The 19904-nt window shown below is 32.2% G+C and overlaps 2 protein-coding genes across 3 annotated transcripts; both read left to right on the top strand.

Annotated features, from left to right (window-relative positions):
- The first annotated feature begins 19 nt into the window (after positions 1 to 19).
- On the top strand, positions 20 to 6319 carry LOC118049541 (cyclin-dependent kinase C-2 C). Of its 2 annotated transcripts, XM_035059561.2 has the most exons (9): positions 20 to 1608; positions 2712 to 2996; positions 3201 to 3518; positions 3943 to 4170; positions 4430 to 4527; positions 4974 to 5079; positions 5217 to 5678; positions 5801 to 5933; positions 6157 to 6319. In XM_035059561.2, exons 1-9 carry the CDS (start codon positions 1129 to 1131, stop codon positions 6162 to 6164), a joined length of 2118 nt encoding a protein of 705 aa, XP_034915452.1. In that variant the 5' UTR covers positions 20 to 1128; the 3' UTR covers positions 6165 to 6319. The 2 variants fall into 2 exon arrangements, with proteins under 2 accessions (XP_034915452.1, XP_073261864.1); XM_073405763.1 differs by lacking the exon at positions 6157 to 6319 and having other exon boundaries at positions 5809 to 5933.
- A 3747-nt stretch (positions 6320 to 10066) lies between these two features.
- Positions 10067 to 10795, top strand: LOC118049566 (CASP-like protein 1C1). Its single transcript, XM_035059604.1, has 3 exons — positions 10067 to 10233; positions 10334 to 10436; positions 10571 to 10795. Exons 1-3 carry the CDS (start codon positions 10067 to 10069, stop codon positions 10793 to 10795), a joined length of 495 nt encoding a protein of 164 aa, XP_034915495.1.
- The last annotated feature ends 9109 nt before the right edge of the window (positions 10796 to 19904 follow it).

The raw sequence follows: 19904 nt of genomic DNA, 5'->3' as shown, positions 1-19904 counted from the left end.
GCAATGATGGGTGGGACGGGATTTAGAGATGGAACAGAGCTATTCCTACTTGTGTAGCCATCAATGGAAATTTTAAATGGCTGAGATTCCTCCTAATAAAAGTGGAAATCACCTATCCAAATGGAAACCCTTTTGCCCCCTCGCCCTCCTAAAGAAAGCGTTACGTGCATAATCCGCATCTATATTACAAACCACCGTTTAATTGATTGGTGCAGTGGGCTCTTAACCAATGCGGGCCAGAGCAAGCATCTATGCAAATGTCAAGAAAGAAGAACAAAAACCTTCACCATCTCTTCAATTTCATCAAAGAACTATCACCCGTAACCACCGGCTCTCCTGGTGGCTTTGTTTGTATATGTTCGAGGATGGTAAGAGAGAAGAGAAGAGCAAAAGGAGGGGGGAAAGAGCTACCATCCATAGCCTAATCCATTAACTCTTTCTCAAATTGAAAAAACCTCCCCCGTTTATGTCTCGATTTACCCGGAGAACATGCACACTAAAGGAATAGTAATGGTTTTTATTGGTCGCTGTGAATGGGAGTAGTGGGCTGCAACCACTATAGGTAGAGGTCATCCTCACACATCCTTCAACGTCAATGAAAACCTAAACACCAACCCAAAGCAAATAAACTAATAGAAAATAATAACAGAACTACTCCCCCAACCTCAACGGTTACATTTCATCCTCTCTCTCTCTCTCTCTCTCGCTCTCCCTCTCCTCTCCCTCTCCCCCTCTTCTTGGTCTTGGTTTCTTTTTTGCAAAACCAAAGCCAACATACATACATGCATGCACTTTCTCTCTTGGAAAAAAGAAAAGGAGAGAAAAGAAAAGAAAAAACATGAACCAAATCGGACCCACGACCACAACATTCCTGTCTCTCCCTTTAATCTCGGAGGAGACTCATTTCTTTGACACGTTAACACAGAAATCCTACGCAAATCTCGCAGGTTACACAACACACAGCACTCCTACATTTCCCAAAAATAACAACAAAAACTCTGTTTTCTCTCTGTTTTTCTTCTTTTTTGGATTGATTACTAATGGGATGCCCTCAAAAGTTTTGATCTTGAGGTAATGTGGTTGTGACCTACAGAAAATAAACCCATTTTCCCGAGCTGGGTCGGGTTAATGGGTTGCATTTACTCCAAAAGGGCGGTGTCTGTGGCCGCTGCCACCCCTGCTAATCTACAACCACCATACACAGCGACTGTTTTTGATCTTGCCTCAGAAAATCCATCCGGATCATTGGATTTTGAGCAGAATCACTTCAGCAAGGATAAAAAAGATAAAAGCTATGATATTTATAGAAAAAATAGCTTGTCATATAAAAATGGTGGCCATAATGAAGGGGGGGTGATATATGAAGATCAACAACGCCGTCGTCATCATCATCATCATCAAAGTAGCAATCATGGAAACAATAAAAATTTGAGGAAAAGAGGGAGCTCTGGTAGTGGATCAATTAGTTTCAAATTGGGGTTCTCAAGTAGGAATGTTGGGGTTGAACAGGTTGCTGCTGGATGGCCTTCTTGGCTTAGTGCTGCAGCTGGTGAAGCCATTCATGGTTGGGTGCCTCTAAGAGCTGAAGCTTTTGAGAAATTAGATAAGGTATTTTATATTTCTTGATTTATTTTCATTGTTTTTCAAGGTTTTTATGATGATTATTATTTGATTTGGTTTTAAGTGAAGAAACATAATTGTTGTGGGTTCTTGTTGATTTTTCATGTTCTATTTTTGTTCATTACATCTTATGGTCTCCATAAATCAATTGCATCATGCTTTCGTTTAGTCATTGATCATCAATTTTATTTAGTTTATGTGGTGGCTTTTTACTTGCCCTTTGGTGGAACATCCTTAATCTAGTGCTAGAATATGGCTGGGCCTGGTAGATGGTTTTTGTTAAAATTAGTTTGGCCGCGTTGGCGAGTGGGATCAGCTATTCAGCTAGAAGATGAAAAGTATATGTAGAATTTTTTATTAAAAAAATTGGTCCAGAGAAGCCAAAGGGTGGTGATGCTTGGCGATGCTCTTTCGAAGGGAAAAAGGGTGTTGATGGAATTGAGAGAGAATTAAAGGTCTCATGCTTCAATTAAAGCATGTGACAAGAAGCTGAGATTGAGAGAATTGGTCAAGTTTAATGGTCTGAGTCCATGCATTATTCTTGATGCTATGGAGATCGAAAGAGAATTATAGGTGATTTGTGCTGTCAGGTAATAAACTTTCTCTAGGTTGACAATTCAAATTGTTTTCCTTTGGCAGAAACCCTGCCTCAAGGTTGAGCCTTGATGCATAAGCCTACTAAGTAAGTTATGATATCACTGGACAATAAGATTGTGGGATCAGTTAAGACATGAACCTCAATTTCTTGAGTAATAAAATAAACTGAGGCTTGAGGAATAAGCTTGGATATGCATCTCTAAAAAGTTACTAGGAGGCACAAGATTATAAGGAGCATGAATAAATGCATATATACACTACAAATATATGCGTAATGAATATCAGAAATAGATTTATGATTGAAATACAACTTGAATTTGCACCCAACCTTAAAAGTGGAAAGTCCCTCTGCTATCTGTTGTCCGGCAACTAATGTTCCTGGGTGCTTCACTTTTTCCTTTTTCGATACTTGTGCTAAAATGAGTGATTCAGTTCTTATATTTTGATCATTTTTGTAACTCATAATAGTTATTCACTCTAATCCATGAATTTAGATTGGACAAGGCACTTACAGCAGCGTGTTCCAAGCACGCGATGTTGAAACTGGGAGGATGGTTGCCCTGAAGAAGGTTCGCTTTGACAATTTTAAACCAGAGAGCATTAGGTTTATGGCCCGTGAAATAATGATTCTCCGCAGGCTTGACCATCCAAATATTATGAAATTGGAGGGAATAATTACTTCTCGAATGTCAAGCAGCATTTACCTTGTGTTTGAATACATGGAGCATGATCTTTCTGGACTGTTGTCTTCTCCAGATATCAAGTTCACTGAGTCACAGGTAGTATAGCATTCTATTCATTCATTTGATTTGTGAGGATTTAACCATATAGGTTATGTTTCAGGATATTTATTATATACAATTGCTCTAACACAAATCAGAGTCATTTCTTCTTAACCATCTTATTTCTTTCATGACATTGAACATATCCTTATTTTTCTTCATTTAATTGCCCGACAAGTTTAATTTGGCATTTCTTTGCAGATCAAGTGCTATATGAAGCAGCTATTATGTGGAATTGAACACTTCCATTCACTAGGTATAATGCACCGGGATATCAAAGCATCCAACATTTTGCTAAACAATGAGGGAATTCTGAAAATAGGAGATTTTGGATTGGCCAATGTTCTTAATTCAAGGAACCAGAACCAATTAACCAGTCGTGTGGTGACTCTATGGTATCGTCCCCCTGAACTTTTGATGGGCTCAACAAGTTATGGTGTATCAGTGGACCTGTGGAGTGTGGGCTGTGTATTTGGTGAAATCCTCTTTGGGAAGCCTCTACTCAAGGGGAGAACTGAAGTAATATTTCAATCCTACAGATGTTTTTGTTAAGCAATGCATGAATCTAAAAAATTGCAAAGATATGTAACGAATTTAGTGGCCCTTAAATCTTTTTCTATCTATAACCTCTGAAGTTATATCTGCACTGTTGCTTTCTAAATTTCACTGTTCTACACAACTTCAAAAGTTCTGTTTGCCTACCCTTACTAGCATTTGATGAGAATTAGGGTGCAAAAGAAGAAATTGAAAATATTGGAAGTACAAATATGCATGGATATTATCTTGATCAAAAAAGGCAAACACAATTTTCTTGAGTTCAAAATGGAAAAACCAGATATTCAACGTACATGGATGGCATATTTTCATCGTTTCTTAAATGGTTTACTTCAAAACCTTTTTGGAAGTTCAATATATTTATCATTTTTTTTTTTTCAACTTGCAGGTTGAACAATTACACAAAATCTTCAAACTTTGTGGTTCTCCTTCTGATGACTTCTGGAAACGATCTAAGCTTTCCAATGCTACCATGTTCAAACCCCAGCATCCTTATGAAAGTTCTCTTCAAGAGAGGTGCAAAGATATTCCAGCAGCTGCTTTGGACCTGATGGAAACTCTTCTTTCCATAGAACCAGAAAAGCGTGGGACTGCCTCCGCTGCCCTTTTGTCTCAGGTTTCCCTAACTAAAACCAATCCTCTAACCCTTCAGTTTCCAGATTGAAGATCTAATTTGAAAAATAATAGTGCCGTTGGCTATTGCAGTTTCTGATGTTTCAGAAGCCTTTTGCTTTCACTTTTGAATGGTGTTCTCTCTATGTTTTTCAGATTTAGAACTATGAAAACCTTATAGACTGAATCAATTTTACATTTTTTTTGTTCAAAAATTTGAGCCATTCACCTTTTCTCCTCTTAGATTTCTCCCCCTTTTCCAGTATTTCAGAACAATGCCATATGCATGTGAACCATCAAGCTTGCCACAGTATCCACCTAACAAAGAAATGGATGCCAAATATCGAGAGGAAGCACGAAGGTATACACTTTGTTACACTTTTGTGTGTGGGTTTGGGTGTGGGTGTGGGTGTGGATGTGAGGGAAGGGGGGCGGGAATACTGTCCTTTCGAGTAAAATTGGTCCTACTTCTGAGTGTTGAGTAAAAAGTCTCAATCATGTTGGTTTTGCTTGTATTAGTGTTCCTTTTATTTGTTATGTTAACACTGTGGTACAACATTAACAGTTTAGGAAAGCTGCTTGTGAATTTGTCAATTTTTCTGTTAAATCAGTGACCTAAGAATTTTGCTCCTTGATTAGGCAGCTAATATGGAATTCGCATGCTTCAGTCTAAAAGCCCAACAACTTTTAGTTGTGTCTGCAACCAAGGAATTATATTTCCATGGGATAAATTCAGCTCTATGAACTATGCGGTTATGTGAACAGGATTTTGATATGTTTGCCACTGAATAACTGTTGTACCTCCAGGAAAAAGGCTGGTAGTAGAATGCGAGATCCAGGACTCCCAAGAAAACCAAGAAGAGTTCATCGGACATTCCAGGAACAAAACTTCAATAAATTTGCACCAAAGGAGGTCTATCTTCTCTCTCCCTCTCTCGCTCTTGCTCTTGCTCTCCCTCTCTCCCTCTTTCTCTCTCTCTATATATATATATATAGAGAGAGAGAGAGAGAAGTGAGCTAGTTCCTGATACTTTGTTTTCGGTTATGCAGGAAGTGAAAGATAACTCTGAATTTGTTCGTTTGGCTAATGATAATAATGCATATGTGAAAGGAAGAAAAGGAGCCAGCAGAGAGCAAAATTTATTTTCTGATACAATCTCAGAGACAGCCCAGGCAACAAAAGGACACTATTCTTTCACAGGACCAGCACAAGTCACAGCATCAAGTGGCTTTGCATGGGCAAAGACACGGAAAGAGGATTCTACATCCACAGTATCTTATGATCCATCTGTCTCATCAAGTCAAATTAGTGCTGAAGATTCATCAAGTTTCAACTTTGCGAACAGCTCCTTTGACTTCACAAACGCAGAGAATGGGAGAAACAATTTCCTTGAGGCTTCTGCCAAGCATGTGATGCAGAAGCAGCATAACCAATCTGATCCCTGTGATTCTCTCAATGCATCTGAGGCATACTATTTTAATGATCTCAACAGAACTGAAGATGCAGCTGTGGTAAGAAGTAATCTGATAATGTGACATCAGCCCGTGAAATGCGTTCTCATATTTCAACAATTTTTAGAAATAACTGAGCAATTTCTTGTGTTATGACTAACTGCATTTCAATAACCTGGTAGGACCACAGTAAAGAAAGGGAGAAGATTGAATTTTCAGGCCCTTTGTTATTCAGACCAAATAAAATTGAAGAACTCTTGCAAAGGAATGAAAGTCAAATACGTCGAGCAGCTCGAAGAACAAGGTTGGCTACAGGTGAGGATTCTACATCTGTATCTTTTCTAGCAAAGCCTATGCAGTCGGATACTTTGAGAATTAGATTCCTGAGATTATTTTTGTCTGCTACAAGTTAGAAATATTTGCATGTTGAAGGATCTTGCATATGCTTAGCTCATATAATCCTGAATGCCAAGACTAATTTTCCTCTAAGCTCCAGTAAAGTATGAGAAACTTAAAGATTTTGGTTTTGCTTTTGCAGAAATGTGATGCAAGGATTCTATGATTGGCAAATCCTTCGATTCCTTCAAGCAGGCAGTAAATTGTGCAGAACTCCTTGCTAACTCGGGAAAATCATAGGCCTTGTGTCTTTTATAGTGCTTTCTACTATTCTTGAGTTCAAAAGAATTCTTCTTTTTGACGTATTAGTGCTACCTTTCCTTAGGTTTTAACATGTGTTCAAATCCACAAATTCCACAAAAAACAAAGGGGGTTTTGAATTTGTACTGGACCAATCACATATATAATGGAGAGTAGTGCCCTTTTCAACCAAAAGAAAGGAAGAAAAAACAAAGAAAAAGCCCTGTCTTATGTACGGTTTATAACACAACAAATGATACAGAAAAATCATGCCTCCTGCCGGAGTTGCTCGTAGAAGTGATACATGGAATGGTGGCTTGTAAGGGGAAAAAAGAAGTTTATTGTAGCCCTCCCCCATTACATGATTCTAATAGAGGAAATCAGATTCATTAGGGTTCTTGCTTCAAAGATGAAAGCCATCAGGTATACTTTATCTTTTCAAGTTTTGAAAGATGCACCAAATCCAGCAATGCCCCCCTGGACTTTAGCATTATATATTGCAGATGTAGAGATGTGTTGTGAAGAGACATGAAAAAAGTTAATTACCTCTTTGTTAACCTGTCTTCATTCAACCAATGAAAATAAGACACATGAGATGAAGATCAAAGCTCTTTTTCTTTTTTCTTTTTCTTTTTCTTTTTCGTTTAGATTTATTAGGAGGTCTTTTGAATTTTAGACTACATAATATCCTAGGTCTTTGCACATCCATAGAGGTCAGCCAAGTTAATGAACTTACAAGAGTCTGCGGGAACAAAATGCTTGTTTAATTCTTTTATATATTTATTGGCACAATTAAAGACGACACACACATCATCAAGTTAAATTCTTCAGCAAAAATTAACCTCCCCGTTGATTAGCTGAAAACTTGTGAGTTTTGGTGATGAATCCACTAGGATTCTATCAAAGTCGTATCAGAACCAAAGTGACATGTGTCTATCAGTATCATGAAAAATATAAGGATTGGGTTTTTCACATCTATAATGTTAGGCCAGAGAAGTGACTTAGATCACTAGTTACAAGTTTCCCTGCAAAACAAATTTTATATCAAGATAAAAAACATTCTAATATTTAACTTATAAAATGAGTAAAATATAAATGATTATTCTTACTTGTATATATTTGAAAATCATATGTATGTGTTGTACAATACATAAGAAGTTAGTAAACTAGATTTAAAATACAAAAACTATATATTTTTGGGATATATTAAGAGAGTGAAGGGTCTTGTTTATGGGATTTCACTATCTACAAGGTAATATCAATAAAGATGTGATATTTGAATAAGATAAAACACAAATGAAAAAAAATGATAGCATTAAAAAAAAACTACAACAATTTAGGTGAAAAATACTCTGGATCATACTTCTTCTGAATTTGTATCAGAGCATGAAGAACAAGAACATATAGATTCTAAAACTTTTAAAGTTCGACGATTAATCTGTGAAAGAAGACTCAGCTTGACACTCAAAATATGTTATTGAGAGCAACATTGCATATTGTCTTCTAATAGAATATGGAGATCCATCAATTTTCCATAAAGTTATAAAAGGTACAGATATATTCATGTGGATAACAACAATGCAAAAGGAGATTGAAGTTCCACACAAGAATAAAACTTGGGATTTTGTTCCTCTACCATAAGAAATGAAGGTCATCGACAATAAATGGGTTTACAAAGTGTGATTGAAATGATCAAGTGAAGTGTTATTCTGCAAAATTGGTGGTAAAAGGATGTGCTAAAAATAAAAAAAAAATAGATTTTAATAAAATATTTTACCTAATGGTACGACTTACAACAATCAGAGTGGTCTTGACAATATATGTTATATTTTGATCTTTATTTAGAGTAGTCAAATGTGAAAGTTGCATTTCTTCAAAAAAAAAACTTGAAGAAAAAATTTGTATGCTTTAACCAGAAGGTTTTGCTGAAATAGAAAAGGAGAACTTGGTTTCTATATTAAACAAAGATTTATATGGTCTCCAACAAGTGCCTAAGTATTGATACAAGAGATTTGATTCCATCATAGTCTTAGGTACAACAGAATCAGTTCAAACCATTGTATATATTATAAGAGTTTGAAGAAGATGGTGATTTTATCATTTTATAGTTATACATGAATGACATATTGATAGTGGACCCTAACAAAAATCGATTCCAAGAATTAAAGGCACAATTGGCTAGGGAGTTTGATGTGAAAGACTTGAGGACCAAGAAACAAGATTCTACATATGTAAATTCATTGACACAGAAGTAAAAGGAAGAGTTTGTTTTCACAAAATAATTATTTGAAAAAAATCTTGTGAGGCTTCTACATGCAAGATTGTAAGCCAATTTTAATCTCACTTCCTATTAACTTCAATGTATACTCAAGTATGTCTCTTAACAATGAAGCAAAGAGGATGAAGATGTCTTGAATACCATATGCATAAACAATGAAAAATTTAATGTTTGTCTGATATGTACAATACTAAACATTACACGAGCAATAGGGAGTAACCAATCAATGCATGATAATATTATTGAGAAGATCTTAAGATACATCAATGGTACCTCAAATGCTATATTATTTTATAAAATATCAAAATTCACTATAAAAAATTACATTGATTCGGATTTTATAAGTGACCTTCAAAAAAGAATATACACTCTAGGCTATATGTTCACAATTACATAAAATTGCCTAATAATTGATAACTTTCAGTGCACCACTTATTGATATGGCAATGCACCATTTTTCTTCTTTCAGGAGAGGATAGGATGCCCGGCCTATAAATAGGTTACACCCCATGCCTTTCAATGCACCACATACAAGAAAGAAACACAAAAGTGAACGAGTGGAATTCCAAACAATATTGTGAGTTATTTGTGAGATTGTGAGGTATTTGTTTTTATTAATAGAAAGATTTTTAATTATTTTTGTATTAATAGAGAGTGATTGTTATTTTCATCATATTTAATAACATTCTTTTATAATTGCAAGTTCAAACAGCTAAATTTTGGTAAACCACACAAATTTTTGTATCTTATTTTTTATTTTCTCTTTTCTCTTGAGTTATGTATTTTGTTTTGCAAGCCAGGGTCCTTATAGTGTGCCTATTATTATTATTATTATTATGATAAACAGATAGAAACTTTTATATATATATATATATATATATATATTCAACAGACGCACGCACGCACGCGGCTCTATGTCTGTGTTTTCACCCTTTGGCTTCCAGCTCAATCCAAACAAAAAAGGAAAATATGAACCAAATAATAAAAAATCCATATATCATTAAATTACAGCAGTATGAAAATGTCAAGAAAAGGAAATAAAAATTTGTACAAGAGACTGAAATATCTTTGCCCTTCGAAACCCTAGTTTCACCTTCACTTTTTACAGAAGGAAGCTGTCTTATTCTCAAGAGAGGGAGAGAGAGAGAGGCTATTTGCGAGCGCCGTCCCTTCAGTGGTAAGTTGTTTCTTCCCCTGGAGTTTTTTTTTTTTTTTTTTTCTTGTTCTTATTTCTGACGGCATTAACTATGCTATAGTTATTTAATTACTACTTTTTTTTGGCTGATAATCATGTAGGCATATGAACTCATGAGATTTTAACTATTCTCTCTTGAATGAAAATAACAAGTTTTACATGCCATCATATAATTGGTTGGCTAGCTAGGGTTCCCTCATCTCGTTACTATCTTCAATCTCTGAATTTAAATGAACAACTTTAAAGTTTTAAGTTCAACGAACTTAAAACATATATAATGCCAAGATTTTCCTGATTAATTAAGTGTGTGTGCATGGGAATATATATTTTGCAGTCAAAATGGGTGATGTAGAAATATCACCACTCGTTAAACAGATTGTTCGAGGTCTCAGAGGCTTAGCTTTCCTTGCCACTATTCTTGCAACTAGTTTCATGGCTGCAAGCCATGAAAGAGCGATCTTCCCTTTCGATTACAAAGCAGACTATACAGATCTCATGTTCTTCAAGTACGTTACAACTACATATATATATTTCTAGTTTTCTACTACTTTGTAGTTTGTTTCTGGTCCGTGCATGCTCTCTCTAATCTATATATATGATTTTCAGGGCCTTTTTGGGTGCAAACATTGCCGCAAGCCTTTACAGCTTGTTCTTTGTATGCCTTCCTCCGAAGAGCTTGCTATGGCGATTGGCTATAGTTTTAGATGTGGTAACAGTACTCTCTTGCATTGTCTTCTACTGCATTTTTTTTTATTAATTTATTGGCATGAACAAGTATAATTTAATAGGTCCTTCAGTAGTAATAATTTGTTGGATATTTATATGGTTTTTCTCTCTTGTAAGATCATGTTCGGACTCCTTGTTGCAATGAATTCAGCAGCTATAGCAGCTGCGTATCTGCACAAGCATGGAGATTCTCAGGCATTCTGGCCACCAATCTGCAGCCAAGTGCCCACCTACTGTTATCGCGTAATTTTAGCTATATCCATTGGATTCGGTGGAGTCTTCATGTTCTTGCTGATCATCATCATTTCCATCTCTGTTATCTTAAATCCTCTTCTCGTCTAGTAGACTCATCATCATCACTATCTTTCTTGCGTAAATGTACATTTCCTACTAGTAAGAATATGGTCTCAGTGACCTCTGACAATGGCACTGTTGGTTTTTTTCTTCTTTTTTCCCCACACTTGTTGGAGAATACTTGTTACGATTATTGTGAGTGCTTCATGTTCTCTTGGTACCAATCACAGTTGTAATTCTATATATGTGTGTGTGTGTGTGTGTGGAGAGAGAGAGAGAGAGAGAGAGAGAAAGAAGAGAGAGAGAGAGAGGAATAAGAGAAATACTCATGTAGCCCAAGCAGCAAAGACATACAATATTGTGAATTGGAAGAGTATTTTTATGATTTTGCTTTTCTTAGAAAAACTAGCAAAGCTTGCCTGGGGGTGTAAAACCATCGTTTACAAGGGATTTATTGGGTGTTAACAAATTAATTAGAGACAAATTAGTTTCTATATATTTTTTGAAGTATAGTGAAATGATATGCTATTTTTTATTGACAATTTATTTTTTACTTTTAATTATTGTCTTTTTTTTAATTTTTTTTATATTATTTTTTAAATATAGCAACAGTGAGTCTCCAGCAAATTTTTATATTGACAATTTATTTTAATTTTTAATTATTATTTTTTCTGTTTGCTTTATTTACTGTTGTTGTTTATTTTAATCATATTATTAAATTAATCAAATTTATTCAACTCAGTCAAGTTAATGATTTAAAATTTTTTTAAAAAAATTATTTTTAAAAAAAATCTACGTCATTTGAATATATATTTTTTACGTTAAAAAAATAAATTGGCTTATAAAGTAGTGCATAGCATCTAATTAATATAATTCTAAAATAATAAGTCAATCTTAATTAATATAACAAATAAAATAAATAAATAAAATTCAATTGTAACATATATAAAAAATGAACCATATCACTACCACAATCTTTATATTTACCGACAGAATTTTTGTCGGTATTTGTAATATCATTTCATTGATAATTAATTTACTAACGAAATCACCAACGGCAATGCTCTCTGTTGGTGAATCTTTCATCGGTAATTTTTTGTTTGTCGGTAAGTCCGTTAGTAATAAAAAAAAATTATTACCAATGAATTTACTGATGGAAAAGGTGCGCAAAAAAAACTTATCCGCTTTATTTCGTTGGTATTTCCCTCGAACAAATACTGTATGTAATTTTGTTGGTAATTATTTTAAAATATTTTAAAAATAATGTATTTTACAAAACTATAAAATAAATTAATTAATATAAATCAACACTCTATAATACTCAAAACGCTTGGAAAAAAGAAGAAAATCATATGAAAAAACATCCTACAACAATGTTCATACAATTATTAAGAACAAAAACAATTAAAAAAATATAGTGAAAAAAAACATGAAAAAGAAGAAAAAAGAAAAATCTTACCTTAATGTGGTTGTAAGTGAAGCTAAGAAGAGAAAAAAAAAATTCATCAAGTATATTAATTAAAAAAAAACTGAGAAGAAAAAAGAAGAAAGGAAAATAATACATACCTGAGTATGGAGGAGAAGGAAAGGAGTTGAGGAGAGAAGAGAAAAAGAAATGGGTATTGATGTTTTTACACATGGGCAAGAAGAAGAAGAAGAAGAACAAAGGAGCCCTGTCTATTGTGAAATTATGAATTCTATGCTTTTTATTTTGGTGTTTTACCAGTGATTTTATCAATGGATAATTAAATATTAATATTTTTAATCATTCTATCAATGATTTCATCTGTAATATTTAATTTAAATTTTCAATTTAGTCAAAAAATTTTAAAATTATCAAATATCACCAATAACTTTTCAATCCATCATTGATTTTGTCTATAATATTTAATTTAAACTTTTAGTTTAATCAAAAAAATTTAGAAAACCGTCAAATAACACCAGTGATTTTTCAAACTGTTTTTGATTTTATCTGTAAAGAAGAATAATTAACAGTGCAATTGGAAAGTCATAAATACTTTCAAAGCTCTCTGGAAAATACCAACGGAATTTTCCATTGATGATTCTCTTTGTAATTGACATAATAAACAGTGTTCACAGTTTACCAATAATTTTACCAATTGGTAAAAATAACATATCATTATTTTCTTTGTTTTGTTTTTAATTTTTTTTCACTGTAATTTTCTCGATATATATTAAGGGAATATTTTTATCTATAAAATTTATCAAAAATTTACCCATAAAAATATTTTCTCAACATTTTTATTTTTATTTATTATTTTTTTAGTAGTGTTTTGCGACAAAGTAGTATTTATATATGATGCATTAGATGAAAAGTTATTCTTTGGAAACCAGCGACATCTTGTGTTTTGTGATAAAGTAGCTTCAATTTTTTTTTTCAAAACAAGATATTTTAAAAGCTATTTTCACAAAAAAAAAAAAAAAAAGAAAGATTGTTTTGATTTTATTTAGTAAATTAACACACTTTTTGCCATGTGATACTATAATTGTGATATCATTTATTATTTAACACGACGTCAATAAAAAGAATCTTGACTAGATTTAAAAAAAAAAAAAAAAAAAAACTTGAAATTCAGATGCTCTTCTTCTTAAAAATATATCCAATAAAATATTTTATAGAAAAATAACACAAAAAAATATTATAAAATATTTTTTAAAAATTATTATTATTAAGACAATAAGGCTATTTCAGCCATAGTTATTAAACCCGGCCCGGCCCGGCGGGTCAACCCGGGACCCGGTCGACCCGGTGGCTGGACCGGTTCGGGTTTAATAAAAGACCGGCTGTGGCAACAGCCCAGCCAAACCCGGACGACCCGGTGGGTTGACCCGGGACCCGGGCGACCCGGACGAGACCCGGGTTTTTTTTTTTAAATATGGGATAAAAAAATTGGTTTAAATATTTCAATTTAAAATGATAACATAGTATCTTTTCAAAGTGAGGTTTAAAGCCCTTTCATATATATACTCTATGTTTACATGAAAAAATCATGTTTTTTCAATGTGGGATTTGAAACCCATTAGTATATATACTCTATGTTCCCAAGGAAAAAATCATGTTTTTTCAATGTGGGATAAAAAACCTTTTGGTTTAAATACTTCAACTTAAAGGGATAACATAGTATCTTTTCAATGTGGGATTTGAAGCCCTTTCATATATATACTCTATGTTCCCATGAAAAAAATCATGTTTTTTCAATGTGGGATTTGAAACCCATTGGTATATATACTCTATGTTCCCAAGGAAAAAATCATGTTTTTTCAATGTGGGATAAAAAACCTTTTGGTTTAAATACTTTAACTTAAAAGGATATTATAGTATCTTTTCAATGTGAGATTTGAAGCCCTTTCATATATATACTCTATGTTCCCATGAAAAAAGTTATGTTTTTTCAATGTAGGATTTGAAACCCATTAATATATATACTCTATGTTCCCAAGGAAAAAATCATGTTTTTTCAATGTGGGATAAAAAACCTTTTGGTTTAAATACTTCAACTTAAAGGGATAACATAGTATCTTTTCAATGTGGGATTTGAAGCTCTTTCATATATATACTCTATGTTTTTTTATCCCACATTGAAAAAAACATAACTTTTTTCTTTGGGAACATAAAGTATATATACTAATGAGTTTGAAATCCCACATTGAAAAAACATAAATTTTTTTATAGGAACATAGAGTATATATACAAAGTGGCTTCAAATCCCACATTGAAAAGATACTATGTTATCCTTTTAAGTTGAAGTATTTAAAACAAAAGGTTTTTTTATCCCACATTGAAAAAACATGATTTTTTCCTTGGGAACATTGAGTATATATACTAATGGCCCATTAGTAATGGGTTTCAAATCCCACATTGAAAAAACATAACTTTTTTCATGGGAACATAGAGTATATATATGAAAGGGCTTCAAATCTCACATTAAAAAGATATTATGTTATCCCTTGAAGTTGAAGTATTTAAAATATTATTTTAAACTTCATTATTTATAATATGTATAATCTATTGGATTTTTTCATATAAAATATTAATTTTTTTTAATCAACCCGGATAACCCGGGTTGACCCATAAAACCCGAGACCTGGCCCCTTGGCCGGGTCAACCCCTGGACCGGGTTTAATAACTATGATTTCAGCCCCAGTGAGTACCATAGCAACATGGCTTGTCGGTACCAAAAGTCTAGCAAGCAGAAGATGGCTTGTATGTGTAAAAGATGCAAGCAGAACAGCAGTCTGGAAACCATGAAAATGGCCCTAGTTTCAGTTGCGCTGCTACTTGCCCTGTCACCAAAGCATTAAAATTTGATTATTTGGCCAAAGATGACTGTAAAAAAATTAATAAATTATAATATTATTGTCAGGAAATTGATAAATACAAATAAAAATAATGATGAAATATTTTTGTAAATAAATTTTACCAATAGAATATTTTCTTGTTATATATATTAAAAACATCAACATAAATATTTCACTGGTATATATCGAGTGGATTACAGTGGAAAAATAAGAAATTCAAAAAAAAAATCAAAAAGTATAATGACATGTTATTTATACAAATGACATTACCAACGGTATTTATCCGTTCGTAATATTTAAGAGAGCATTGGAACTATAAAATATCAATAGATACACCAATGAAATAAATATGTCTGTATATTCCAGAAGGTTTTGTAACTGTTCACTTCTCAATTACATTGTTCATGTTGTCAAGCTAAAAAGGTCATCAGTGATTTTGGGGGGGGGGGGGGTTTAGAAAATTTAAATTAAATATTACAAGTAAAATCATGATGGAATGAAAATTTTCTAATTATATTTGGAGGATTTCTGAAAAATTTTAATTAAATTAAATATTACAACCAGAATCACCGACATAATAATTAACAATATTAATATTTAATTATCCATTGGTAAAAAAATATCAATTTAAAAACTAGAATCACTAATTTCATATCAGACATTCCTCTTCTTCTTCTTTGTAAAAAACACCAACGTCCCTCTCTTTCTATCTCTTCTCTCCTCAATTCCTTGTTTTCTCTTCTCCTCTACACGCAAGGATGTCTTCTCCTCTCTTCTTCTTAGTTTTTTTTTTTTTTTGTTAATTAATATACCTTATGATTTTATTTTTCTTTTCTTAGCTTTACTCGGAACAAAATTAATGTAAGATTTTTTTCTTCTCTTCTTTTTTGTTTTTTCATTATATTTGTTTTCTTAATTTTTCAATTCTTAATAATTGTATGAATATTCTTGTAAGATTTTTTAAAAAAATCATATGAGAACAATTTCTTGGTTTTGAAATTTTCAATTTGACCCTTAATTAGCCTTTAATTTTTTTCAACCAAACCCATGATTGTATTAATTTAGCCTTTCAAAGTATCAATTGTATCCCTAATCTTCTAATCTTGTGAATTGATCTGAATTAGACCTTCAAACTTGGTTTTTCTTCAATTAAATTCTTGATTAAATCCATAAAATCCATTAGAAATTTAATCAAGTCCTTAAACTTAATTGGTTTTTCCAATCTTTGTCCAATTGACTTTTAAACTTAGTTTCTTTTCAATTAAATCCTTAAATAAGTTAATTGAACCTACTGAAAGTTTAATTAAATCCTTAGACTTAATTAGTTCTTTCAATTTTGGTCAAGTTTGGTTTTCAACCTCAATTTTTTTTTCTCCATCTCATCTTAAATATCCTTAATCTGGTTATTCTTGTGGTATTTTAATATTTTGCAGCTCGAAGGTTTATTTTCTCGTGTCCCAGGAATATTTTGGATTTTAAATTTTTTATTTTATGGGATTTTTGAATAAAAAAGAAAAAATATTTATTTTTTATGAAAAAAACTTTGAGGGATCCAAAATTAAGTTATGAAAAAGCTAATTAGAGTTAGTTTAGCTTAACTTATTGGAAATTAACTGTAAGAATATATATTTTGTTTTAGCTTAGCATTTGGTAAGCTGACAGGTTTTAATTAGATGACCATATTGCGCATAATATTATGTATGTTGTTATGCTGTCATTCATTGTTGAAATTAACTATCCTAAACCACTGTTGAATGTTATTTTTTTGTTTAACCACCGTATGCTTGAATTACAATGACAAATGTTGGCATACATTGGATTGTGATACTCGAAAAAATCCTCAAGATGAAAACAACTATTATTATTATTATTATTATTATTATTATTATTAATATCCGGGGCAACTTGCACTCGCTTCAACTAATTTCACGGGTCATTAAGTTAATGATCATGTAAGTTTCTAATAATCATGAAAGGACTCAAACTGGTGATTATTGAAGAGCACACCGAAAACTTGATAAGTTAAACTACCCATCAGGGTTTGGAATCAACTATTCTTTTTCTTTTTTTTAGTTTAACATGGGTGTCCGGGCTAACTTGCGCGCACCTCGACTAATCCCACGGACCCTAAAGTTAACGATCATGTAAGCCTTCAATGACCATCATATGAACAACCTAGAGCTCGAACCTGAGACCACAGAGAGAGCAAACCTCTTGGTCCCAAGCTCTTACCACTGGGTCACCACCTAGATGGTTTGGAATCAACTATTCTTTTCTTTTTTTGATTAACGTGGGTGTCCGGGCCAGCTTGCGCGCACCTCGACTAATCCCACGGGCCCTGAAGTTAACGACCATGTAAGCCTCCAGTGGCCATCATATGAGCAACCTAGGGATTGAACCTGAGACCACAGAGGGAGCAAACCTCTTGGTCCCAAGCTTTTACCGCTGGGCCACCACCTAGATGGTTTGGAATCAACTATTCTTAATTATACTAAACCTATAGTTTCCTCCTTTCATTTTTATTTTCTTAAACATGGTTATAGAATTGAAGTCATGTTAAATTATCGGTAATATTTGAAAACGTGGTTAAATTTTTTTGAAAAAATAATAATAATTTTTGTTTTTAAAATATTTTAATGTGCTAATATCAAAAATAATTTTTTAAAAATAATAATATTATTATTATTTTAATACATTTCCAAATAAAAAACAGTTTTAACTGTAACTATTATTACTCTCAAACACCTAAAAAAAAAGACATGATTACATTCCAACAAGACCCACTTTTCATGGGCTTCACTTGTTATTATAGTGTTGAAAATAGTGTTTGAAAATAAGGATAACTATGTTTTTAAAAAATTTAAATTTTTTTTTATTTTAAATGAAAAAAATTGATGTTTTTTTATTATTAATATGTTGATATTAAAAATAAATTTTTTAAAACAATATTTTAACATAATTTTTAAAAATTACTTTGTATTATAACTGGCTTCGGGTGGACAAGAACATTGTAAGTTACTGTATTGTGCAGCATTTTTAAAGATTTTTACCATATCTTTCATGATGTGGTTTGGTGGTTTGGTACTACGCATTATTATTTGCACACTTTTCAATTTCTTTAGAAAGATCAACCATCGTTCTTTTATTCACCATACAACCTTTCAAAAATCATCCATATCTTTAAATTTTGAACTAAGAACACAGAATAAATTGTAAAGTTCATTTCATTTTATTCCATTGAAGAGTGTGTTAACTATTTATCGATTACTTTTCTAGATTTTGATTCATTTGATTATTTTTCTAGAAAGATCAACCATTGTTTTTAAGTAGAACATGTTCATGCTTCTGTCTGTATCTTAAAAACATCAAATATCATTTATTATTAGAAAAGTTGTGGCCGCATATAACCCTGACATATAATTCATGTCTTTTGAGCTGGATAAGAATGGATGAGAAGGCGCAGGCCCATGATCCTTGCTTCTATAAAAGCTATTAACAATTCCAATATAAAACCAACAAAAGGTAAATAAATGATAGTGATTAAATGTTATTTAAAATTAAATTGAGTTTATTCTAAATTTTCAAAATTACTCGCACTTTCTTTACTACTTGACACCTCAGGAAAATATATTTGGTTAATATTGAGTGCCCAAATGAATAGATATCCAGATCTATATAAAAAAAAAATATATATATATCACCACCATGATTTTTGATATCAAGAACAACCACCATGTCAAGAGAAACAATTTAATTGTAAATAAAACCATTTATATGAATAAAAAACCCATAAATTTTCTAATATCTCTCAAAAACCAATTAATTATTTTGTAATATTTAAAAGTGAAAACAATAATCATTAATATTATTTGTTGAAGAGTTTTCTCCGATCACACACACAAAAAAAATACTTTGACAAATAATAATCTCTGGAAAATAACTTCTGTGCGAAATTAAAAGCCAAAAAAAATATGGGAAAAGAATATGAAAAAAAAAAAAAAGGAAGAATAGATGTAGGACAATACCCTCGCCTTGACTGCAAAGACTAGAGCAGCAAAGCGGCCATGGAGTTCCCTATTTCTTATTGTGCGCCCAACGCACTGACGTGCGCCACGAATATTGATAAACCTCTCTCGTGGAATACCACGCCACCCCTAACTAAAGAGGGAAGCGCTCGGCCTTGGGCGTGATTTAGATCTTGCCCGCTCGCCATCACTCTTCAATTTATACCAGAGCAACCCTAATTTTCATTCTTCTTTTTTTTGCCACTATACGCTTTCTATATTTACGCTTGTATCCCTGCCGTTTTATTTGAATATAATAAATATCCCAGTCGCAAGAGAGAGCAGGTGCCGTACGGGAACGCCAGCAAGGCGCTCTCTCTTGGTTTTTTGTTTAAACAATTTTTTTGGAAATGAAAAAACTAATCACAGTTATTAAACTTGAAGTGATCCGGTGGTTATCGGTGGCTGACCCATATCTCGGAAAACCACACATGTTGATAGATTGTTTGAAAGTGATGTAAATTATATTTTTAAAAGTTTTGAATTTTTATTTTATTTAATTTTTTTTATATTTTTATATTTTTTTAATTTAATGATATAAAAAATAATTTTTTAAAAATAAAAAAAATTATTTTAATATATTTTTAAGTAAAAAATATTTTAAATTATAATTATTATCACAATCTCAAACAACTTGAATTAAAAATAAAAATTTAAATTCAAAATTAATTAACTCAATGAATAATTCATTATTTAGTTGATTCATTTAAAATTTTATTTATGTTTTTAAAAAAATTCTTTAAATATCTTTATTTCCAATTCACATAAATCAA

The sequence above is a fragment of the Populus alba genome, chromosome 17, assembly GCF_005239225.2.
Source record: "Populus alba chromosome 17, ASM523922v2, whole genome shotgun sequence".
Lineage (NCBI taxonomy): Eukaryota > Viridiplantae > Streptophyta > Magnoliopsida > Malpighiales > Salicaceae > Populus > Populus alba.
This window is presented reverse-complemented; position numbering and strand designations above follow the sequence as displayed.

What these genes read in the sequence shown, in the direction of transcription:
- LOC118049566 (XM_035059604.1), top strand. Translation starts at nt 10,067, where the DNA reads ATGGGTGATGTAGAAATATCACCACTCGTTAAACAGATTGTTCGAGGT. An exon ending in ACAGATCTCATGTTCTTCAA is followed by an intron (nt 10,234 to 10,333) that starts GTACGTTACAAC and finishes TATGATTTTCAG; the next exon opens with GGCCTTTTTGGGTGCAAACA. An exon ending in TGGCTATAGTTTTAGATGTG is followed by an intron (nt 10,437 to 10,570) that starts GTAACAGTACTC and finishes CTCTCTTGTAAG; the next exon opens with ATCATGTTCGGACTCCTTGT.
- LOC118049541 (XM_035059561.2), top strand. Translation starts at nt 1,129, where the DNA reads ATGGGTTGCATTTACTCCAAAAGGGCGGTGTCTGTGGCCGCTGCCACC. An exon ending in TATCGAGAGGAAGCACGAAG is followed by an intron (nt 4,528 to 4,973) that starts GTATACACTTTG and finishes TTGTACCTCCAG; the next exon opens with GAAAAAGGCTGGTAGTAGAA. An exon ending in ATAAATTTGCACCAAAGGAG is followed by an intron (nt 5,080 to 5,216) that starts GTCTATCTTCTC and finishes TCGGTTATGCAG; the next exon opens with GAAGTGAAAGATAACTCTGA.